The sequence below is a fragment of the Vulpes lagopus genome, chromosome 9 (genome assembly GCF_018345385.1).
Source record: "Vulpes lagopus strain Blue_001 chromosome 9, ASM1834538v1, whole genome shotgun sequence".
NCBI classification, from domain to species: Eukaryota; Metazoa; Chordata; class Mammalia; order Carnivora; family Canidae; genus Vulpes; species Vulpes lagopus.
Genome location: NC_054832.1, coordinates 23,063,995 through 23,090,920, shown reverse-complemented (window position 1 = coordinate 23,090,920; position 26,926 = coordinate 23,063,995). Strand labels below are relative to the sequence as shown.

General features: G+C 35.2%; 1 protein-coding gene across 15 annotated transcripts in view; it reads right to left on the bottom strand.

Annotated features, from left to right (window-relative positions):
- Nucleotides 1-26,926, bottom strand: part of TRPS1 (transcriptional repressor GATA binding 1) — a 257,873-nt gene that overhangs the window by 155,558 nt on the left and 75,389 nt on the right. For all 15 annotated transcript variants that reach the window (XM_041769392.1, XM_041769398.1, XM_041769400.1 and 12 more), the window contains one exon: nucleotides 20,258-20,861. In XM_041769392.1, the coding sequence (XP_041625326.1) occupies nucleotides 20,258-20,861 (604 nt within the window). The remainder of the gene's footprint in view (nucleotides 1-20,257; nucleotides 20,862-26,926) is intronic.

Below are 26,926 nucleotides of genomic sequence, written 5' to 3'. Positions count from 1 at the left end.
TCTATGGAATAACTCAATGTGATAGTGAAAGAGAATGGGAGTGAAAGGAAGGATTTGAATGGAAAGAGAGAAAGAATAGAAAGGGCATTTATTTGCTGAGATGGTGCCATTTGCCGTCATAAGCATTAGAATATTTATAGGTAACCTGGTTTTTTTGCTCTCTTAGAGAGACAGGAGAGTGCTCTTTTCTGACATGCAAAAAGGACATGGCTAATTCATCAGTAATTTTGCAGTGGTTTGTAATATATCAATGAGAATACTGTGCTGCTATTCCTAACTGTGGTATTCCTAAGAGTGAATGTTACAAAAATAAATATAATACCTGCTTTTGAGAAAGACATTCTGTGTCTGAGGCACAGACCCAGTTGTAGAACCTGGCAAAATCAACTGAAAGGGATTCATCCAGTACCAACGTGGATCACCACATCTAAGAAAGGACAGCCCCTCAACAGGATCTGAAGTGCTGATGTGTGTTGTGCCAATTACATTGTAAGACCCTGGTGTTCCAGGCTGTTCCAGATTTCTCAATTAGATCCTCCTGAGTTCCTCTGTAAAGAAAACTGACACAGGACATTTCAATAATGATGGGGGGGATAAACTGGTATAATCAAAGTTTGACAGAAATTTCTGAAGTTCTATACCTTAAAAAGATTCGTGCAGAAAAGAACATTCAGAAAATATCTTAGTTCAAATCAGCAATTATTTTAGACTAGAAACAGAGTAGTCATAAACATCTAAAATCTGCAAACCTATCCGCAATAAATTGAATGCAAAGTTTCCAAATTAAAAAAAAATAATATTTCCACGAAATGATGTACTGTGCATATGATTTCAGGATCTGTCTCATATTCTCCTGTGGAAATAAGCGAATGAGGTGCCCAGCTATTTAATAAGACCAATGCACCCCAAATCTGTCATTTCAATAACTCAAATGCACCAACAAAACAATATGAACATAAGCCATACTATGGAAAATTCTAAAGTCTCCCAAACACCAAACCATCTCTAATTTGTTAAATCAGTGAGTTAAATTCACTGAATCTAAGTAAAATTGTTAAGTGTATCTAATTCAACTCAATATATTCAAAACATTGTCATTTCAAAATGCAACTATTATAAGATTGTTAATGTGATAGCTTAATGTTAATTTTTTCATGCCGAGACTTAGAAATCTGGTAGATACTTCATGCACACAGCACACTGCATTTTTTATACTAGTGGCATTTCAGGTGCTCAACAACCACATGTGACTATGTACTACTGGACTATACAATGCCATTCTAGATAAACTGCATGTAAGCTGGTTCATGACTCTAGTACTTAACTAATGCTGTGAATCCTTGGCCTGGGTCTCTCATTCCATCTCTAGTCATCAAACCAAAATTCAGCTCAGGCATCATTTCCCTCAATAAGTCCTTGAGGACCTCCGAGGCCAAGACAGGTGCCTATCCTAAGTGCTTCTCTGCTCCTACACTTTCTACTTTGCATTAAAAATCATCCCATTATGTTTCTGTCTCCTCACAGATTGTGTTCAAGGGCAAGGACTTTGTCTTATTCATCTTGTATTTCTTAGAACTTAGAACAGTGCCCAGTGCACCATGGGAACTTGTCATATAATCTTTAAACTTAATTAAACTAACTGTGTTATTTTGGGGCAACTTAGTCAACTTCTCTATACCTTAGTGTCTTCATTAAAATAGAGTTGTAGGGCAGCCCCGGTGGCTCAGCGGTTTAGTGCTGCCTTCAGCCCAGGGTGTGATCCTGAAGACCTGGGATCGAGTTCCGCGTCGAGCTCCCTGCATGGAGCCTGCTTCTCCCTCTGCCTGTGTCTCTGCCTCTCTCTCTTTCTCTCTCTCTCTCTCTCTGTGTCTCTCATGAACAAATAAATAAAATCTTTAAAAAATAATAAAATAAAAAAATAAAATAGAGTTGCAAATGTTCAGCATCACAGTGTTGCTCAGAGAATTAACTGAGATGATGCCTGTGAAAGTGAGTGGCATACATATGGACATGTAGGAGTACCATCTTTGTCTGTCTTTCTTCCTAGAGGGCAGAAACCATGTGTTACTGACCCTTGTATTACCCCAATCAAAAGTGACATGCCAGGCACACATTTTAGGGAAGAATAGCCAATAATTTGAAAAACAAAAATAAATCTGGTTTATCAAAATTATATACATATATATTATATATGCATATATATTGATATGCACATACACATATATATGATTATTTTATATTCCCTATCATTCTTAATGCCTGGACGATTCTACATTCTCAGAATTTTAACTTGACACATAAATATAGCATAATTATAGACTTCGTAGCATTACACATCAGCATTTTATCACCATGAAAAGAGATATTTTCTTTTTCTTCTTCTAATCTTCTTAAGGTTAAGTTAGATTTTCAGAATGTTTTTACCATAAAATGTAGTTTACCATAAAACTATTCCACAAATAAGTACTGTATTAGAAGAATAAATTGTGTTTTTTATATTTCTAAAGAATTTATCTGAAAAGTGGATGTTTTGCACTCTAATTTCCACCACGAGACATCAAATATACCATTCTGTTAAAATAAATGCATCAGAAAGGTTTTCCCAAAGGGACTACTTTAGGGGGAAAAAAGTCTTTAATTAATGGGATCAAAATTTTACATTGCTTCACATCTCTATACTGATATATAAATTTAATGATTATATAAGTTGAACCATATCAGCGAATGTGCCCCTTTTACGAACACACATCAATATAATCCCAATTAAAATACTCTGTAAGATTGCCTACAGTATTTCAGATCGAAATAGCTTCTACTGAAATAGACTTTCCTGCCACTCTGATTTAGCATCTCACTTTCCCTTATCAGCAGATGGTAAGCCAAGTACTATTTAAATCCATATGTCTTCCATAGGCATAGTTCAAATACTGAATAAAAAGATGAACAAATGTTTTAGAGCTAATCAGATTAGCCTCTGAGTGAAAAAAAGGAACTAAGTGGAGTTTCATTACCTGCAAATGACTTACTACATCACCTTTAGACGACTGAAGGAGATAAATCTCTGTAAACCACCCAAACAAAATAACTGTGTAGGACAAGACTATAGCAATATTTTCCTGACTTTGATCGTGTCTTCACCATTCCTTCCTCTCTGCATGGATTCCAATCCTGAAAGTTCATAAATCTGGAACCAAAAGGATACTGTAGAGTAGACACAATTCAACATCCTCAACCCTAGGAACAGAGTAAATTCACCAGCTTCCTTTGGCACACAGCTAGACCCTTTCTCTCTCTCTCCCTCCACTCATCTCCTAAAGGGTCAAGAAAACAAATAAAAACTCCAACAAAACTCTGTGCCTCTATAGATTTCAATTCCACAAATACAACCCAGTACTTTTACTCATTTCTTCAAGGCCAGGAGATTAAGATGATGAGGTTGGGATTTGTTGAATAAACCACACATGCATTCCTCGGTCACAAAACCTTTCAAACACCAGGAAAACTATCAATGAATACCTTGCTCTTCTTGATATCATGCTTCCCAGGCTGTAAACCTTTTATCTCCTCAACTTGGTCTATTGGGATAAATGATCCCACTGTACATTTCCTCTTATCTTGGGCCAAGAACCCTATGTTCTAAAAGATCCCCCCCCTTCCTTAGAAGGGAGCAGTACAGAAGTATGGCAAAACTTTCCTCCCACATTTTAGACTACACAATGTTGATCATCATGCTCTATAAACTACTAGCTGTGCATAAGAATAATTACTTCAACCAAAATCAAACCTGGAACTAATTTTTTAAAAAGAATTTACAAAAGAAAATGAATATTGGATTCGGATTTTTAAAAATAAAGATAAATCTTTTAGATTTTACTGGAACTCTTTTAAAGCCTAGAAACACATTGGCAGACTGCTTCTCTAGATTCTTGTATCAAAAAAATTCTGTGAGCTCTGAGAAATCTCTGCTTTCCCAGATAACAAAAAACCCTCAAATTTAAAAATGGCCCAGTAAAGCTCAAATATTTTTAAAATTTTTATGTGAACCCGAAATTGCTATAATTGATTTTTTCCAGAGTAAGCAACTCACTAAATAATATTAAACTTTAATGGTTATTGAAAAAAAATTGCATTAGGTTTACCTATTGAAATTAGGTAAGAAATAACTTACCTAATCCTTTGGTCCTAAAGAGTATTCAAAGATTAATCAGTTTGTAATAAACTATGTAGTTTATATAAACTATGGTAGAAAAATTATACAAGCAGCACTGCAGTCTCATGCAGAAATTAAGATATGGTTTTCCAAATTTTTTTAAAAGTGCATATATCCTCATAGGATTCTAGTCAATTAAAAATATATCGATTCTAGACCTCCTAAGAGATGAGGAGTATGGCAGGGCCAATGAGAAATAGAAATATAAAAATGGCACAGTCCTTCTCTCTTAGGAGACTGTAATCTACCAGGAGATCAAAATTCACAAATGGCTAAATTATTAGACGTGGTATTTGCTGTTTCTCTCTTATCTTTGTTCTGTTTTCCAAACTTGTCCAAATGTCCCTTGCTTCAGAGAAAAACCTCCAACACACACACACACACTTCAATAGATTTCAATTTCAGTCCCTGGGAAAATCCCATTCATACTATCACAGTGAAATTCATACACTAAAATCATAAGGATTAGAAACTACAGGGGTGCCAACTCAATCCCATGCAAACCTGCCATGTCTGAACAGTCATCCAGTTTGTTAAAAATAGAATGACTAAGACTTTTGACTGATCTAGAATATTGTGCAGACTATTATCCTAGAAAAAGGCAGGACCAATTTGGGCTGTAAAAAAGATGGATAATTAATGACTACAAGCTCGTGAGTCCAAATGTAAATCTCAACTATACTATAACTTCTACCTATCTCAGAGACTTCTATCCACCTATAGTTTGGCTAGCTATTATGAAGCAAGTTAGGTTTATAAATTAATGATTAGAGTTCATGGTCTTTCAACTTTGGGAAAAAACACTTAAAAAAGCAGTTTAGATATAAAAACTTGAAAGGCTTATTTTAAATAATGGAAAATTGATATGCTCAAGACAGCTCCTTTACTTTTAAACGATTAGGCTGTATCTTTGGGGAATTTTTTAACTTGACTGCCAAAAATTCTGTGATCATCACAGAACGGACTGTGGTTGACCTTTTAAAATACGTTTTAATGTCTACTTATTAAAATAAAACAAGAAAAAAAAACTTATAATTTTTCTTAATATTAAATCAGTAAATAGACTAGTAAAAAAAATAAGCTTATCTCTCAGATCCAAATTGTTTACAGGAACTGAAAGCCTTGAAGCTTGGAAGATTTTAATCAAGACTTCCATTAACCCCCTACCAATATCTCAGAGACTGTAGGAATTTTAAACAAAAGGGAAAGCAATGCTTTTAAAATGACTTAATGTAATACAGTATTAAGATACATAACAGTTTTAGCTATTAAAAAACAGGTGACATATTGCAAGCAAGAATCTCTCTTTCTACTCAATGACAAAATAAGACATTAAAAATAAGACATGAAAATGAGCCCATGGATTAAATCTAGAAGAAATGATTAGTGAATAAACCAGAACAATACAAAAACTAAAATATAATAGTTCTTATATATAATGAATCAAATTTGTATAGTATGTATGGTATACATTTTTAAATGGTATTCAAGAATAGTTTTCACTTAGATTTGAAATCAGTGGCCCTGAGTTATTTTAACTTATATTTGAATAAAAGAGTACATGACACACATACACTATATACATATTTATATAAACCGTATGTATATGTTTCAAAAACTTAAAAAAATTTTCTGAAGCTTATTTACACTAATTAATAAAATTATTATATTTTTACCTCAGAATTTGATTAAAATACCCAACTCTGCTCTCAAACTTACTCTTTCCTTTGTGTTTAGCATGTATATAATGAGACTCTTGAGGAATGCATGCTTCTGTAAATTTCTAAAGCCTATCAATTAAAAAGATTTTGCCATACACAGAGGATCTTAAAATTTTCTCATAAATATCAAAATAGTAACTTTCACTTTAGAGGGGGGCTCGGCCACTATCCTTTTTTTTTAGTAACAAAGCTCACCTTCTACTTGTATTCTCTTTTGACTTCAGGATTTTGCTTCTTCTTCAAGTTTTCCGAACACCAAAGTTCTTTTTCATTTGTTTGTTTGTTGCCTGTACCCCGGTAATCCCCTGCTCCATCCATCCCCATCTATTCAAACTCCAACCCTTTTCAAAACCAACTAAAAGTAACCTATTCCGGGAAGCCTTCCTTGATGGCCAGATTAAGCAGAGGTCATTTCTTCCTCTAAATAAAATACCACGTTTTGTTTCACTAAATAGCACTTGACACCCCTTTTCTTAAACTATAATCATTTTTCTGAACACTATCTCCCCCACTTGTCTGCAAATGACTTGAAGAGTCAGTGTCCATAGCAGGTCCATGTTGATATTACTCCTAAAATATTTTGTACAAATCAGCTTTCTATATAAACTCTATTAAATGAATGCCAATGAACTTAGAAGTCATTCCAACTCCTGTATTTCTTATAATTGATGTCATTTCCTGTTATCCATCAGATATTTGCATCTGAATGCTCTGCAAACTTTGTAGGTTTAAGACTAGCTTCATTACTTTACACTTAAAGAACAGTTCACTCTAGAGTTTTGCTAATGATGCTACCATTCACCCAAAAGCAACAGAGCAAAGAATGTGGACTTTAAAGCCAGACTACAGGGTCACGATCTAGATTGACCCAGTCACTAACTGGCCATTTGACTTTGGCTAGCGACTTAAACATCTATGAGACTCAACTTCTATAAAATGAAATTAAAGGTAGCATCTATGTCATGGAGTTATTGTGAAGATTCAATGAGTTACTAGAGAATAAAGAGCAGGGCCTGGCCCACAGTGATTATCAAATGTTAGCTATTATTAGACTCCTCTTCCAAACTCAAAGCCTCATTCATCATAATCCCCATCCTCTTGGGTCATCAACACACATAAAAAACTCTTGGAGATTCTACATCTACTGTGTCTATGGGAATCATTTCTCATTTTCACTATCCTAGCAAGAAGTCTTTGTTACTCATAGGGTAAAAGTTTAGCCTACTAATTAACATCCCTCACCTTAAATCTGGGCACCTACCCACACCCTTCCAGATATCCTACATAAAATGCTGTATTAACCTTATTAAAGGTTTGATCAAACCATCCTTGGCTCCAAATCTCATGATGGCTATCTCCTTTTGAAATTATTTTTTTTAAATACGCATTTAAAGAAATTTTCCTAACCTATATGCCAAGTCTTCGTTCCTAAAATTACACTGCACATACCTTTTGGTCAAGCTCTTCTATTATCTACATCCTCAAAGTTCCCTAAGCACATCTCACATTGTTCTAACTACATAGCTTGCCCTCCATGCTGTCATATTCACCCACTGAAAGGCCAGGCTTTTCTCCAAAACCAGTTTAGAAAACACATTATGACCATGATCTTTAGCCACTTAACTGAATGTGATCTGTTCCTCTTTAAACACCCAAAGACCTCTGTTCTTCTCTCTTCTGTTCCCTTTTATGGAAGTCTTTTGTATACTATATTTGTCCATATACCAGTCTTATTACTTATAACAACTGTATTACATGAGGGCAGGAATCCTGATTTACTCATAGTCATATCTTTAATAGCGTCTTTCATGGTTTCTGAAACCTAGTAGGTGCTAAACTATTTATTGGATGACAAGAAAAGTTAGACACCAATATTTCAAGGAATGATTCTACAAAGTAATCTTTTATTTTGGGTTTATATTTCTTTCAAGTTTTTGGAGTCTAGGTTAGTTTGGCCTAATGCATGTTGGTTCTTTGAAAATAAATCTTGAACCCAGGTGAGTATCAGTATAGTTAAATTTAGACACAACCAACTATGCACTTGAGTCACCCAAACAAAACAAACAAAAGGGTATTTTGTTGAAATTTAATGAACTAGAAATACAACCACCCAGTCTCTAATATTATGAAAGGACTTTGCATATAGCAGTAAGATGCCTGGAAAAGCACATGAAAAGAGACAGAGTTTAGAATGGTTTTCTACACTTCCTTTTAACACTTGATTTTTATTCTTACTTTACAATAAACTATGTAAATGACCTTAAGTAAATTAAAATAAATTCAAATATTTCAATGTAGAGTTGGTGTGCCAAACACTTCATTGAGTAGTTATTAGCATCAACCTTATGTGTTCATCAAAACATATTAGCTTTAAGAAGATTTGGAGACAGCTAAATCCGAGATAGTACATGGAGACAGCTAAATCCCTTGAGATAGTACATGCATGTCTATCTATCTATCTTTATATATTTACATTGTAAGACTCACTTTAGTATATTATACTATTTAGACAATTTTTGAATACCAAGGTAACTAAGGAGTCTATCTTTCAACTTATAAAAGTAAACAGATTGCCTGATTATTTGTTGGTGCTTCAGAAATACACTTTATTCAAACCATCATATTAACTTTTTCCCCTATAATGATCTTTAAAGAAAATATTAGAATTTCTATTTCTTAGCTACCACTATGAGGTAATTCCAGCTAATTAAAGTCAAGAAATTATACTATTTTTCTGTTTCCCAAGAGTATATATACACAGCCTGGTAAAATAATTTATACTTGCCAATAAATTCTGTTATTGTATCATCCCATAGAGGCACCTGATTATAAGGAAATCAATTTTAACAATTTAAAGTTGTAAGCAAGATACAATTATTTAGCTACATGGATATTCAATACAACACTATTTATAATAGCAAAAACTGGAAATAAATGTCCAACCACAAGTAATCAATAATCATCTTTTCTAGTACAACTAGTACAACATATAATGAAAAACCATGAGGTCAATAAATATGATGTAGCAGAATATATGCTAATATGGAAAAATGTTTACCATTTATTATAAGGTAAAACTGGAGGTTATTTAACAATAAGCCTATAAACCTGTATTTGTATGTATATGTCTATGTGTGTAGGGGTGTGTGAGTGTGTATGTGCGTGTGTGTCCAGAAAAGGATGCACTGAAGTGCTAAGCAGTCATTTTCTTATTTTTTCTTATATTTTCTAAAATGTCTATAATGAACATGTATATTTTAATGAGAAAGAAAAAGCCAAGAGATACTAATTAAACATCCTTTTCTCTTTCTTGTAGACTCTTCCCAATTGCTTCTCCATTTCGTCCCTCACCTCATACTAGGGACCAGCTCCTCTCCCAAAGCCCACAGGAACTGAGTGGAAATATGGTCATTTTCATCATGACCAGTGATACTTCAAGTAAGTCATATGTGCATAAGGGATACTAAGTCTGAAGGAGCATAAAAAATCTAAGATAGGTTTATAGTTTTAAGATTTCAGTGGGATGAACTGAATTATTCACATCCATTAAATTGAGTTTGAATGATTCACAGCCAATTTTATTTTTATAATTGTAATGAAACAGCTGGGATTAGAGTCTATTCATGGACTCATAAGAAATTTGCACCCCACCTACTAAAATTAGTTTCTGCATCCAAAACTCTGATTTGAACATCTGACTGTGAACAAAACAGGCATCACCGCTCAATGCCAAAAAACTGAGGAAATAGACTTCAAGCATGTCAAATTCTCACCAGAATTATTTTATTTTCATTGTACATACTTCCCTTTATCATCATACACAAGCAAGCCCTTAATAACATGATTCTTTAAAACAATTTATTTTGAAAGAATGAGCTATATTCTGTGAGATAAGCTCAAAAAAGCTCAAAGAATATAATTGTTGAAGATTTCAGACTGCATTGTGACAGTATTTTTTTGATAACTTATAGATTCTTGGTCATTAGAGGGAAATCTGATTTAAGAATGCATACATCAAGTATGTGATATCTCTTTGGACACCAGGAATAAGTAGTGAGTTTAAAAAATAAGACTTTTCTTAAGGTAGCCTCACAGACCTGAAAGTTTAAGGTTTTATAGAAAATTGACTTGTCCCTAGAATTTGCCGTTTTAAAGAGATGAGTAATTGTATACTTCAAGCTCTATAATTTTCCAGAGGAAACAGTGCACAAAGATTGAATGACTCAGTCAGGGTCACACGGCTATTTAGTCACAAAGTGAGTCTAGAACACAAAATCTCCTTGCCTCCAAAATCCAGTCCTCTTTCCACTGCATCACAAGGGAAGAGTAAAAAGAAAACATGAAATCTAATTTTACCAGAACATAAAATCCAGTCAAGCCTGATTCACACTAAACACAGCCTATTAAAGGTGGGACACACCCACCTCCAAACCCAACTGTGACCTCAGCAGCCTAGACATCCTTCTCGAAAATAATTAGTATATATCTTGAAGTCTTCTGAAATATTTAAATCACATATGAACTTGAGGCAAGCTCTAAATTTCAATTTGATTTTAAAATCCATCCTAAATTATAGACACACATGGTGTGTGTGTGTGTGTGTGTGTGGGTGTGTGTGTGTGTATACATATAAAACCTCCAGTTTTACTTTTAGGCCATATACGTATGTGTATATGTCTATACATATATGTATACATATACATACATATACATATATATATATATCCTAAAATTTTGGTAGTCATATTAACTAGATAATTAATCTGTAGATCATAGATTGCCTAGCTAGGTAATCCACATTTTAAAAACCTCCAACTTAGGGATCCCTGGGTGGCGCAGTGGTTTGGCGCCTGCCTTTGGCCCAGGGCACGATCCTGGAGACCCGGGATCGAATCCCACATCAGGCTCCCGGTGCATGGAGCCTGCTTCTCCCTCCGCCTGTATCTCTGCCTCTCTCTCTCTCTCTGTGACTATCATAAATAAATAAAAAATTAAAAAAATAAATAAATAAATAAAAACCTCCAACTTCTTTTGAATAAATACATAATTCAGCCAAAATAGATAGATTTTCTTGAATTATAAAGAAAGTTTCAATCAAGAAAGTTGTAAATTCTTGACAGGAAGAATGAAGTAAAATGAACATACATATCTCCTAATATACGGCCAGCAGTGTTTTCATTGTACCATATTTTATGAAACAGATATGCTTCTATGAAGTTATAGGTAAAGAAAAGTATTTTCATTTTTTAATGTACCAGGAAAGATATTTTAAACTTCTATACTGAGTCTTTTTTTATTTTTATACTGAGTCTTTAAAAAAAAACAAGTAATTATTTTTAAGTGAATAGCTCTCTCAAATGTAATATTTATATATTTTCAAATTCCCCTACACGAGTCTGACTACATTGCATATAAAAACGACACCATGGATGTTTTTCTAAGTGCTATTAGTTGGTAAGAATAGCCTGAAACTCTGTATCTGTGGCATATAACAAGCACAACCTCAATACTAATTGAGAAAGTATTCTTGTGCTCCTGTCCTTCTAATACTTTATTAAGGAATAACAAAGAGTGTTCTAGCTGACATTCTGAAAAGTCTTTAAAAGAAAAATACTTTCTAATGGAATCAATATAAATATTTCAGCAAAACACTGAAATGAAGATCATTAAATTCCATGTTTTAAAGAAAAAAAAATCAACTTCTCTGTTATGTTCCCTCAAAACCCACACCATTACCCACCAAATCTATTACACACATAAGTAAGGTAAAAACTTTAAAACTAGGATGAGAAATTGTGAAGCACAGCAGAACACTGTCCATGGAACAAAACTAAAATGAGGAAAACAGCAATTTCTCCCCTAAAAAAGGCAAGTCTACCTGAGTTGACTGTTCATGACTCAACTCTACTTAAGAAAATAGGTCCTGCTTGAAAATAAATTTCTCTACAAAATAAACTTTGCTGCATATGCAATATGTAAGCATTTCATACTATAGTCATGGCTATTGGTCAATTGCTATATACCATATACATGGTAAGAAATAACTCTTTAGGATTATTTGCCTTTTCCTTAATTATCTGCATTCATCATTTAGTAAGTCAATTCCAGTTTAGCAGTTAATTCTTAATTAAATTTTTCTAGGATATTATTCTCTAAGCATTATTTAAGAATGAATTTATTTTGTATTTTAAAAATGACCCATTTAGAGGATGGTGATTTGGACATTGAACATTATTTGTTATCAGTCATGTTTTTTTTTCATTTAAGTAGCTGGAATAATAAGAAACTATCCTAAGGAAATGACAAAACAATAAAATAACACACAATAGGAAGTCCATCAAAGTTTCTTTATAACTAAAAATTGAAAGCCCCCTAAATGTTTACCAGTAGGCTTTACTGAGCACATTAGGATATAACTACTTCATAGTACAACATGGAGACACTAAACCAAATATTGTAAGTTGTATTTGTTGATGAGAAAAGATGTCTAAAATATATTGTTAAATAAAAAAAAAGATTACAAGAGTGAGGCAATGACCCCATATAAGAATAAAATTTATATTTGCATGCATATAAAAAATAAATTAGAAACCAACATATGAATAGAAAAGTATTTGTAGGTTGGAACTTATGACTGGTTTTCATTTTCTGTAGTGTTCTGTATGATAATACAGATATACTTCTTTTTTGAAAACCATCTATCATTTGCATCATTTTCAAAAAGTTATTTTTCTGTTTTGGACACAAAACACATGAAGAGTATATGTTTTATGGAACAAATTTTTCTGAAATTGCAGAAAGTCAGCCAAGCATTTATGAACAGATCGTGGAGAGTCGAAAGAGGCCATGCAGTGGTGAAGAACATGAACCCCAGTCGAACTGCCAGCATCAAAATTGCATCTCTGCCATTAAAAGCAGTGTGACCTCGGGCAGATTAATTAATTTCTCTACCTCAGTTTCCTTACCTAAATAAAAAGGATAATAATAGCTTCAACCTCAAAGGGTTTGGTGAGGATGAAAGTTGTTAATCCAATAATAAACTAATGGAAAGGCAGTAAACTCTTAATCCTAGAAACTGAAATACTAAATGACTTGGCAATCAATTATAAGTATCCATCTATGTTAACTAAGTTCTTTTTTTTTAATGCTTTCATATCCAATTGTTCTGAAGTAGTTTCATCAGGTTTTGTCTTTCGCATCAAGAATTCAAATTGGGCAGCTATGAGGGATTCTCAAGCTATCCACTACATTACTGAGTAAACACCTGAAGTTGATTCCCTGAGAATAGATAATTTTACAGGACATTTATCTACCAAGACTTTTCCTTCACGACTTAGTATAAGTCTTGAATATCCAAATGTAAACAAAATTTAACAAATATAACACTACAGGCAAATGGAATTCAATAGAACACACTGCCATGGGTCTCATCACTTTTCTCAAACAAAATACTGTGCTTATTAAAAGTCTATTTTAAAAATCTTTGCTTGTATTCTAAGTCACATAAATGTCTGACTTGTAATCACTTTTCATCTTTTTTTTAAATGTTAGTAGAATTATAAAGTATATCTTGCCTTTTAAAAAAATATATCTATGGGGATCCCTGGGTGGCTCAGCAGCTTAGTGCCTTCCTTCGGCCCGGCCGTGATCCTGGAGTCACAGGATCGAGTCCAGCGTCAGGCTCCCTGCATGGACCTGCATGGACCTGCTTTTCCCTCTGTCTGTGTCTCCGTCTCTCTGTGTCTCTCATGAATAAATAAAATCTTAAAAAAATAATAATATATCTTTCTCTGGTTAATCATGATGCTACAAATAGGTAAATTTCCAGGGTATAAAATGGTTCATCGCTTTCGTAATTAATATGCCAAAAGTAAACCTTCTAAATTGAGAAACTATATTTTTCAAGAGGAATGTTAACATGTAAAATTATGTGTGAGAGCTATTTGATCATTCTGACATAAATAATGATACCAATCACTGAATTTATCTTATTAACAAACATCCTGTATTTACAAAAACAAAAGAAAAGAAAGATTCCTTTGCCTTACTTCTAATCACCAATAACATAAAAGATGCCTAAAGATTAAGTATTGTGGATTTTTTTCTAAAATAAAATCATATGCCTGGTTCTATTTTATTTATAAATTATAATTAATTACAGACATCTATAAATCAGGATGTTGTTTCACCAAAATGAAAGAAACAGATTCTTCAAACTTCCCTGATATGTTTGCATTTCTTTGAACTCATAACACAACTTACATGCAGCACTATCCTACTTGCCAATCTTCCTTGAGTTAACTAGTAGACCATTCCACACTAGTCAGTGTCTTTGTGTATAAATACTTAGTGAAAGTTCCCTAAGAGAGTCAAAGGGAAAAGTGGGTAAAGAATACGACAATGGAAACAATATTTACTCTCTTGTTGGCATCAAATAACAAAATATACAAAAATCCAAAATAAAAAAAAAAAATTCCTGGCATTTTAGGGAATCAACACTTCTGTTAAATCCGTCCATCAGATCAGACTTTGCCAGAAAAGTACTAGATTCACATCAAGGCTGCGTAGCTCATGGCTGACACACTTTTGAATCATTCTCCATCTGTTGCTCCTGAAACTTGGGCCACCTTTTATATACTCTTCATTTCCAACATCTAAGAAAGAACATTTAACAATGGGTTCCTTTTGGGGCCCTGTTATCTCCTGACTCATGCAGTCTGTGAGAAAAGGAAGCCAAGCAAAAGATAGTTATACAGGAAATAATTAACAGATACTGTGCTGAAGGATACCATTTCACAGCGACTACAAACTTACAGCCCAATTCACTAAAAGATACATCTGCTTCCCCTGCCGTACAAACCTGGGCCAGCAGAACTATGCCAGGCTTCACAAAAAGCCCAGGTTACAAAAAAGAAAAAAGCATGCTTCCAAAAATACTTGAACCAATGGAGCTGACTTATAAAAAAGAAATTAGAATAAAAGAAAATCCCATTGGTCAAGACAATAAAATCAAACATATATATATGTTTATCAAATTGGTTTAGCTATGATCTACTGTCAAAAATAGTAAACCAATATAAAAGATGAATAACCAATAAATTAAAAAAAAAACTACCTAAATTTTATTTAATAAAAACAAAACAGTCATGTTCATTGCTACATGTAACTAAGTTAATGAATGAACTGTATTTTTTAAATAAATCTATATTACATTTGAATTTAAATCATATCCTTTTCTAATAGGTGGACAGCAGAAATTCACCTATCCAGGGGCAAAAGCACAGAGATAAAAGGATTTTTAATCTCTGGATATTGTAAATGGTTTTTAGTATTTTATTCAAGTATCAACAAATCAAATATCAACAGTTACCTAAAGAGAGAATTTATCAATGTGGCCTAAAAACCTAAAAAAACCAAGCTCCATAACCAGTGATCTCAGAGGTATACACTTCCCATTTTTCCTGGTATAGTCTGTTCTCTTTGGGATTAAGTACATCCATGTGTAAATATTCAAATAGAGTTAGAAAAAGTTATATACGTAAACATGTTACATCACGACTACCTAAGGATGATTGAAAAACTGCTTTTATTTTTCATTGAACATGAAGGGGGAAAAAACCAGTATCAGACTTCTCCCTTGAAATCATCTTTAGTTAAAAAAGTTGCTTCGATCTGTCAGTGGTTGTAAAGGCATTCAACACTGGCGCTTGTTTGAACGTCCGCTTGGCTGCCAATGGACTGTCCCCAAAAGAACATTTTTGCATCTCAATGGACTGTCCGGTATCAACAATCTTTAAACTATAAATTTAACACCACTGAAGCAAGGAGAAAATAACATCTACTTTGTGCTGTCGTGGTATCACATTTACAAAACGAACAAATAATCATGCTACTTTGTACTTATCTAGAACCCTGCATCTTACGATCTCAAATGGCCTGACAAACATTAATTAAGCAAGCTGCACAGCTCTTCTGTGAGGACGGCAGGCATTATAATCCCAAGAGTGGGATGAACGGAGATCCTGGGAGGCCCTGCCTTTGACAGTGGCTCAACTTGGAACTCAACTCCCACTGCCCATGGCTGAAGGTTTCTGCCAAAACCAAGTGGTGCAAAATGTACACATTAAATGGACAGACTTCTCTAAATAAATTTACACTGGAATCTAAAATCATTTTTCCCCTAGATGCATGAAGAAAGTGTACTAATGACTAGGGTGCTGAACCTACGGAACAATTAGAGCTGATGAGTTACCCAACTATGACATGCCAATGTTTACCTGGATGTTGATTTGCCATAAACTCCCCCTATACATTTACCATCTAAACTCAATTATACTTCTGCATTTCATTAAAAGAAAAACTGCATATGATATTGGCAAAATCTTTGTGAAATTTAATGACAGATGTTTTGTTCCTATTAATGTGGTTGTCAGTTAAAAGACATAGCTTTCTATGTTATAAAATCCAATCTAAAAAGTCAATTACCAGAATGAGATCTGGAATTTCTTATTCAGGAAATCATAAGACTAATACAGTTGCATTTGTATGAGTCTGTCTACAAAAGGAATAAATAAATACCTTTGTGTAAATACACATCATAGAAGAAACTGGCCAGAGAAAGGCACACGACTGTACTGAGTTCTGACTACACTACACTGTTTAGTTTAAAATGAGAAAGGAACATCAAGTTGAATATTTAAAACCAATTAACTTTTGCTTTTAGCACAGAAAATGTTAAATATGGTAACCTCTCCACAGAGCCAAATCTTAAGTTTAAATGAAAACACTGCATTTTCAAAACATTTTCAGGAACTTATTCATGTTTATAAAATCCTTCTAGAAGTTTTAAAAGAGTCACAAAGTTTTCCTATAAACTTGGACTATTTCTAGCAGAGTCTAAAGTCTTTAATGCTTCTTCCTACTCATAAAAGAAAAAAATCCAATGATTTTACAGAAACATTGTGTAGTTAATAGACAACAAAAAACTAATTTTCATAAAGCAATTTACAAGATAAAGCTTATGCTAATGTGCTCCCTGCCATCCTCAAAGCACAATGGTCCACCCAGATCACATACACAATTTAAAATGTTTTGTAACAACATCAATTCCATACTGGTAACAGAGGAAAAATAAAAGACATTCGCTACATGAAAATATACATAAATGATCTGCTTTGGAATCTGAAACTAAAAGCCAAACACTTACCTAATCTAGGTAAAACAAAAGAAAAAAAAAACTAATAAAAAATTTTTTGAAATCTTACTTCTTCCCTATGATTCTTGCATTTATTTCCTTCTTCACTTTGAGTGCAGCAAAATTTCATAACTGAAGACAGTCAAAAAATATATATCAGAAAGACCAATATCCTGAAAACAACATTATAATTATGTGCTTTGTGAACGGCCCTAAATACAGTCAGCCTACTCTTTAAAAAGGTTTCCACTATAAATCAACATAGTCGAACCATTTTAAATTAACATTTTCTGCTGTACAAATTTTCATGCTTGATTCTCGCTATCAATCTGTATAGTAGTCAGTTGATAGTCAAGTTTTTACTTTTAATATTAGAAACTACATAGATAAATGTATTTATATACATACTTACTCTATGAAGTCTACACCGCATGCACTACTTAATAAAATGACTTTTAAAACCAACTTTCTGTTTTTAAGTTGCTTACTATTTCTAAAAAACTGCCAAAGAGCAAGATAATTTCAAGTTCCATTTCCATTTATACTCAAATATGAATGTGATATTCTGTAGGCATACATTTCCACAGATACCTGTATTTCCATTCAAAACATGCAAACTGTATTTGCATATTTTATTGTGAATTTACAAACTTTTATAGAGCACCTTCACTAATAACTAGACTCCTACAATACAAAATTAAATAAAGCACGTTGTTTTTGCCTTTAGTAAATATGGTGGTGATACTCTGCTGGGATTTTCCTTACTGATGACAGAGGAATGAAGGGAAGACAAAGCATTTTCGCTATGATAACTCAGCAATACCAATTTCTACCACCAAAGCAGAATTCTTGTCAAATTCATAATCAGAATGGACTCTGTTTCTTAGCCCTCTTAAATGTCTTAAAAAGCTGATCATCTAAGATATGTGGACATTAATAAGTTTTAATTCACTAAATACACCACAAATTAAATCAGCTATGCTTTCTATTCCAAATATCCAATAAAACTGGTGATTCCCAAAAGCAGTATTCAAACACAATGAAAATATCAATCTTAAAAGAGTCACATTTTACTCTAGTCAAGGAAGAATGAGCCAAGACTATAATATATATATATATATATTATATATATATATATGTATATAAATTCTGTCATCTCTCAAGATATAGTTAGATGATCACCTTTAAAGATCACAAATCCTAAGGTTAGGAATTTGATTATTTGTAGAACATGGTGAACCAGTGCTGCAGATTTCATACTTCAGCAGCTAATGTGGAGGAACTAAAGAAACAGTTGCAATGATGCAACAGAAACTTGAAGTCAGGGAATTAAGGAAGTGGAAGAATTGAGAAAAACAACTTTTTAGTAAAGTATTATCATCCCCAATCTGCTCAAAAAAATGTAACACTCTCATGCTCAGGCTTTGGACTTAACCACATAAAAAAACATCGATCGTTCCAAATTCTCGGTGTGTATACATGGTGGCGGCAAAGGTAATATTCCAGAAAGAGTCTAAAAGAGCCAAACAACCTGGTATTGAATGAAGATGTCTCAGATGAAAATAATTTTAATGGAAAAAGAAAAAAAAAAGATGGGTGGAGAGCTGTAGTGATACGGATGTAAGGCACCCAATTACAACACACTCTCATGTGTGCAAAATGAAATTTAAAAACTTTAAGACATATCTTCCAGCCGTATACCCAGAAACCAAAAGAGCCACTTGAAACCAGATGAGTCCTGACATGCTAAGAAAATAATGAACATTGACAATTGCAGCCCCATCTGTATATTTATTGGAAAGAAACTCCCTGAGTTGAATACCCTTTTGAAAGGCCCAGGAAATATTTATCTTCTTTTGAAAGTTACTTATAATAAAGTTGCTCCTTCCCTGCAGGAATGAGTCTTTGTTTCTCCGTGTACAAGGGGTATAGCCTCTTCTGCATTCAAGCCTTTCTCTTAGCTCCAGGGCATGACTGCAGCCAGGAAAGGGAACAGCTTTTATAATGAACTGTGTACCTTCAAGAGGCATTTCTCAACTCCACTGGGGAAACCTGAAGAGCACAGATAGACTTCAGAGAATCTGCAGGAAATGAGAGCAGAGTAGCCACACAGACACTGGAAAGAGAAACGTTTCTCTCCAGAATCCATCCAGAGACCTATGGATCTATGGTCTCTGGCCTGTAGGTCAAAGCATCGGGCTGACTGTGCTATCTTTTCCTAACTGGCTCTTTTGTAAAGGTCAGCTGCTTTCTGATCCTACCTTCTAGGCACCCACAAAGCTTCAAAATCATGCAGAAGGCTCAAAATGTTCTTGGAGTCAAGATGAAATGTCGAAGTGGTGGTGCCTTAGGCAAAAAGCAAGCATCACGTACTGAGAGTTTGTGAATTTTCTAAATCTAAAATATTTCTTGACATTGCTACATAGCATGAAGAGAGAGCAAGGATCTTATCGTTCTCAGAGGTTTTGTGTTTCCACCTGGGACCATGTCTTTCTTCCTAAAGAAGTGTGATCATATACAACGCATGGTTCTTTCTCTTCTTTGGATGCCTTTCACACCACTCACACTTAGGTCTATCTCATTTCTCCCCCCTTTTTGGTAACTGAACAATAACAAGCATTGTCATTTGTACATAATTATACTGTCAGTTTTCAAAAACTACATTTCTGTATTCACATCTCACCATGGGCTTTGCAACGCCTTGTGCTTTAAATCTCTGCTAATTTCCTTGTTAACCATATATAGTGTCACACCACCTTAAAATTTAAAAGTCATTTACCTATTTCAACACAACAGATGTGCAATCTTCTGGGATTCCGAACCCCTTTCTCCAAATACAGCCTTGCTGTTTTGCATAATCACCAGGAATGATTAACCAACATTCAATCTGAGCTAAGAGTAGTGACAAACGAGTGACTGCCTACCACCGTATCGAGTATGTGTATAGGACACGCAAACACCCACGAGCTACTCTCTAGCACGCACTTCGGCCTTACAAGTAGAAATCCCCAGACTGACACCGATTATTTCATTTCGGTTGGTAAGAATGAATTGATACTACATCTAGAGACTGTGTGTTTCCCCGTTTTCCCTTCAAAATAGGTGAATTATTTAAAAATTAAACCTTCCTACCCGTAACAGGGACTGGGATTCGTCCTTGGACTTGTTTTCTCCCGAAGCAGGATATTGCTGGGTGAGGGTCCCGGACTTCTCTCCGCCAGCTGGCACCCCCTGCAGGAATCCCTTGGTCTCCACAGCCAAGCCATAAATAGGTCGTGCCAGATGGGCAGCTTCAACATTGGGGCTATCCCGTAGAGTCTTGGTCTGCTCTTGGGTGCCAGATACAGGCGTCAGAAGGCCCAGGCTTGCCTGAGTATATGACGGGCTGCCTCGCAGGATGTCTGCCCCTCTCCAAGTCATGTTTCGAAGGTCATCACTTGAACTCTCTGTCCAAACTTTCTCCTTCAGCCCATCCTTATCTTCCACCTTCTCCCTTTTCACCACGCTCTCAGAAACTGGCTCTCCCATTTTAGAGTCTGGATTGAGCAGACTGTAGACCTTGAGGTCAATTTTGGGCTCCTCCTTGATGGTAGATACAGCATGACTGTCCTCTTCGCCATTGGCTGTAGTGATGTCCTGTTCCTGGCAGTGAACAGTGTTGAAGTGCTCCAGTAGTGACTGAGTATCAGCAGCTGTAAAACTGCATTGGCGGCATTTGTAGCAGCTGTGTGCTCTCCTGGAGAAGAAAACAGTCATTAGAAAAATAGCATTCGGAAGGGCTTTCAAAAAGAAACAGTCTTTAAGCACCTGAATTTTATCTCATGTAGTGGAATGGGTAGGAAGAAATACACCATTCCCAACACCCAAAAGCTGGAATATTAAATGCTATTTTTTTGGTTCCATATAAAGAATGTGACATTGAAAACTGGTTGGTTTGTTTTATTCTATTTTTTAAGATTTTATTTATTTATTGAGAGAGCACAAGCATGGGGAGAGGTGGAGGGAGAGGGAGAAGCAGACTCTCTGCTGAGCAGAGAGCCAGACATGGGGCTTGATCCCAGGACCCCGGGATCACGACCTGAGCCAAAGGCAGACGCTCAACCAACTGAGCCACTCGGGAGCCCCGGTTGGTTTGTTTTATTATTGAAGGACTCACTCTGTTCACTTTACTGTCGTTGGATAATCACCAAATCATTATTATTTAACAGACACAATTTTTTTTCACACTGGTTTCACCAACGGACTTTTCTTCTGTTTACTTAAACTACATCGACGTTTTTTTCTTTATAAATATACATACATCTCTAGTGTTACTTTATTTTTTTTTAAATATTTTTTTTAATTTTTTTATGATAGTCACAGAGAGAGAGAGAGAGAGGCAGAGACACAGACAGAGGGAGAAACAGGCTCCATGCACCGGGAGCCCGACGTGGGATTCGATCCCGGGTCTCCAGGATCGCGCCCTGGGCCAAAGGCAGGCGCCAAACCGCTGCACCACCCAGGGACCCCTCTAGTGTTACTTTATACAGCTTTTATATGTATTAAATTGTACTTGATTACAATGTTTTTTCTATCATAAAATTTAAATCAATTTAGTCAATGAAATATGGCTAATAATCTACATACTCTAGTAAATAAGATGTATTAGAAGCTCAAGATTTTTTTAACTTTTTTAAAAAATATTTTTATTTATTAGAGAGAAAGAGAGAGCAAGAGAAGCACAAGTGGGAAGCAGAGGGAATCGGGCTCCCTGCTCTGCAGGACCCTGGTATCATAGACCTAAGTTGAAGGCAGATTCTCAACTGACTGAGCCACCCAAGCACCCCAAAGCTCAAGATTTTTTAAAACAAATTCAATCTATCTGTGAGGATTTAGGAACATTCAACAAATTGAGTGCCTGCTGGGTGTCAAGCAGCATGACAGGCGCTGTACAGATATATTCATTCATAAAGAATGCGTGAATGTGTGTGTTTTCTTTTTAAAAGACATAAAACAAAAGAACTTATTGTTGAATTTCATAGCATTCTCTGCTATTAAAGATGGAACACTGTCAAATTAAGACAAATATTTGATTAACAAAGAACAGAGGCACTATATCCTAAATGACATACTGGAAAGGTACTCCAGTGACTTAGAATGAGACACATTTTTTTAAAAGATTTTTTATTTATTTATTTGAGAGAGAGAGAACACAAACAGGGGGAGTGGCAACCAGAAGAGGGAGAAGCAGACTCCCCACAGAGCTGGGAGTGTGACATGGGACCCAATCCCAGGACTCTGGGATCATGACCTGAGGCAAAGGCAGACCCCTAACAACTGAGCCACCAGAAGTCCAAGACACATTTTTCTTAACTATAAAAATTTTGGCTTTCTAAATAAACTCCCTGTGAAACACTTGCTACTCCACTGATGCAATGTGTTGCCAACTAAAAGCAACAAAATAAGTTTTGAGAGCTATTGCTTAAAGGCTACAACATATAGCACATATGCATTTATATGCACACAAACAAATATATATATATATATATATATAGTCATCACAAATTACTTTGCCAGGCACTGGATTCACACTGGTATATGGTTCACCCTGTCTTCGTCCACCTGGTGCTTGGAGTCTAGCCAGGAAGGACAATCCTCACATTAGCTTATAAAGAGTAGAATGTGCCAAGAATGAAATGGATGGGATGGTAATGGGGTTGATGGGCTGCATGGGGCAGTCAGGAAGACCTTTCTGAGGGAGAGAAAACCAATATATGAAAAGGAGCTATTCTTGTTGGAGGAGGAGGAAGGGGAAGAACACACATTCTAGCAAGTCTGAACAGAGGCCATTGATGCTTTAGAGGCAAAAAATAAGAGGAAGCAGGTCAATCAAACAATCTGGAAAGGTCATCTAGAGCTTTGTAGATCCCAGTAAGCAGGCAGACAGATATCTTCAGAGGTTAAAGGAAGCAATTGCAAGGTTATAGGCACCGAAGTAGCATGGATAAATGTATGTTTTAGTCACTTCGGACCTTAACAGTTTCTGTACTGAATAACTTCATTCCCTTCTGAGACCTGTCTGATGGCTGAAAATGCAAAAGAATGTTCACATTTAAAGGAAGCAAAATTCAAAGGTATTATGATATGTAACAAAATCTCAGCCAGTATTGTCAAGAGTACTGAAGGCACTACGAAATTATCTTATCATTAACAGCTTATGTTTGGCTAAATAAATATATTTAACTTTTACTTTTTATAGAAGATTGTTTTCTATCTTTTCTCCTATTTTCTTCACTAAATAGTAAAGATAAAGCAAAAGGAAATGCAACAAATGTAATTAATTTAATGATTAATTGACCATAAGAAATAGAATATTAAAATTAATTTTCTTAAGTGAAAGGAGCCTAACCCTTAAGGAGAAGATGTATATGACCAAGAGTAAGAATCTTGCCCCAAGGTCAAGGCCAGAAAAACCCATAACAGGATTCAGATCACAAAGGAGAAAGACAAGACTCAAAATCTAGGACCTGGAGAACCTATGGGAACTTCAAAAAAAAGAACTTTCCTAGCAAAACTATATTTGAGTATCTCCAATGGGAGATAAAGTCCTAACCTCAAAATTGTACCAAAAAATTGTTATGTCTACAGGTTCAATCGCACAGAGAAAAACAGATTTATTAGAATGGTTAAAGATCAAAACATACCCAGGAAATACCCTCCTGAAGATATACCACATAATCTATTGAGTCATGCAAATTAAATAAACAAACAAACTTCAGGAAGCACATTCACAAGCTCTCATCAACCTTCACCCCTGGACAGTTCTAATGAGTTCATTCACTGTCCACTACAGCAGTAAACTTACGGTTTCCTTGACATGGTGGGGTCTCTGTTTGAAATCTGTGAGGGGAATCCCATCCTATAAATTAAGACGATGAATTGCCACTGCTACTTCTACCAAAATTGGTGTTTTATACAAAACAAAAAGCACAAAAAGTATAAAAAATTCCAAAGTACAAAAATTTCTAAAGAATTACAGTGAAGCTATTTCAAGAAATAAAGTCAATTTTAGGGCAACAGGAAGAAGAGATTACCAACACACAATACAAGAAATACAATTTCCTAGGGTACCTTGCAACAAAATATTTTAAAACAGCAGAATCGCAGTTCTTCTTGGAGCATTTGAGAGTATAGACTCTATCTAGAAGCAGAATGTCTGCACTGCAATCTTGGCTCTGTATTTTACTCTATGTGTGACTTCAGATAATTTACTAAAATTGCCCCAATGTCTTTATCTGCAAAATGAAAACCATAGCACCTCTTGATAGGTTCTTATGAATATAAGTAAATAATACCTGCAGTAGAAAGTAAATAAGGAAGGGTCAGCCAGTATAAACCCTAAAATTAAATAAAGTGCTTCTCTTCTGTGTGAATCTGCATTCTATGCTCTTTGTGAAAAGGAGTATCATCCTTTTCCATTCCCCTATGTACCTTAACTGTGATGAACATCATTCTTAAAAACAAGTTTATCTCCTAGACAACTCTTTACTTTAAGACACTGACAGGTAGACTATATTATCTGCCTCTTCTGCTTCACCCAGTGGCATTCAATAGCCTGAAAGAATGAGGAATCTAGTAGTTTGCTTAATTGTCAAGCTTTACTCTTTTCATTAATAGACCCAGAATCTTCAGAGTCTGAATCACAAAGATAGGAAAAGGCATTACCTATATTTTATTAAAGTCTTGGGAAGTGGAGATGCCTTGAGTGTATTCATTAAGGTGGTTTAGAATCATAATATGTCTAGTAATATATCTCATTAAATCAGATTATGTGCCTTCAATATCTACTTAGTCTGCAATCTAGAAATATCTTTAGGTCATCCTATCCCTCCACCAAAATAAGACAACACATGCAACCCTTATCCATGATCTGACTGGTATGTCCTCATAAATATACAAAGGCCTTGGGCTCCTGTCCAGGCACTGAATTCCTCACAAAGCATCACACTCAGAGAAGATGCCTAGGGCTTCTAGGTTCTCTGATTCTAAGCTCCTGTCCCAGTGGACAACTCCTGCCTCATCTGCAGGTCTCAGCAAGTGGCGCTCTGATCTATGACACAGAGGAGCTCTCGAGCTGACCTTTCTAGACAAAACCTTCCCTGACACAGGTTCTGGAGAACCGTCAGAGTGCAGAGATCGGTGGGAATGGATAGAAAGCAAAAACTAAACAACAACAACAACAACCGCCTCCCACAAACTGCAGAGCCAATAATATTCTCAGTGAGAACCACGTTTTATGGCGAAAGGAAAACACATTTTAACAGAAAGGATATTAAAATAAAGTTGTAATAGTAAGCTCAACTCACACACGTTTTCTTTTGAAGAGTTCAAAGCACTCACACATATCTGATCTCACATTGCACTGAAGGATAAAGCCCATGTTACAGATTAGGAAAATGGAGAAATAGTGACTTGTCCCTTTAATCTACATCAAGTCAGGAACACAGGGCTTCTCCTTCCAGATCGATATTCTATTTTTCTACCTTTGGAGGCCTAAATTTTTAACTTTATACAGAAATCAATGAAACTACTGACTATATGGAAATTGAAAACACGAGAGGAAGGGAAACTGATCATCTGACGGCAGAAGACACTGACTACAGCAATGGTTTGCAAAACAGGCTGAGTTTCTTAGCAATCCAGAGTCCAAGGTACCTCTCATTGCCTTACTCCATCAGGATCTCCTGGGCATAACCTGTGAATCGGAATTTTTAACAAAGTTCCCCAGGTGACACAAACACAGAGGCCAGTATCTACAGACTACATTAATAGATATATTGTGGTTTTAAAGAACTTAATGAACACACTCGCAAGGCACCACCCCCCCCCCCAAATTTAATGCAACACAGGAGATGCCCTTACTAGCTTTGTTATTCAGAATCTGAAGATTCAGGGTGTAACAACTATTAATGAAAAGAGTAAAGCTTGACAATTAAGTAGTAAACTGCTAAACTGCTCAATCTTTCAGGCCATTGAGCACAACTAGGTAAAGCAGAAAAGGCAATTTGCTACATAGGGCCCTAGAGACCAGGGAGAAAAAAGCTCTTCTTTCTCCCTGCAGTATCAGTCTTAAATAAACGATAGAAAATGTTTTAAAAAGACATCGTTACTTTCAAAAGCTTAGAGCCATATAAACTCTTTCAAAACCTCCACTAACATCCAGAGCAGTGTTTTTCCAACTCTAGCATGCATAGGAATCACCTGGAAATCTTGCTGAACTCCAGATTCGGATTCTGGAAGTCTGGAGTAGTACCCAATATTCTGTATTTCTTACAAAACAAATCACATGATTGTGATGCTGTTGGTGCCCAGACCACACCTTAAATAGCAAGAATAATGAAGCCACAGTCAGAAAGAATTTCAAGATGGGTATTGGTTAGTTTGGAGTATACTTACTCTCAGCACTTGAAAGAACATTTTCAAATGAATTCTTTATGATGACCAACATCATCTTCCCTGGGAAAGCACATACATTACCCACCTCTGAGAGTCAACAGAACAGCTTTGGAAGTTTAAACTACAAATGTAACATTGTCAAACATAATCCTTAAACAGTAATTCATCTTTTTTAAAAAAAAATTCATTGGGGATCATCTTTCACTATTTTTAGTGCTAGGCCATTTATATAATTGTCCTTCAACAATCACACAAAGTACATATTCCCACCCCTACTTCATGGGAAAGAATCTGAAGCACAGGTAAGTCAATTCACATAAAATAATATGGAGGACATGATACAGTATTTAGCACTTGTCCACCAGT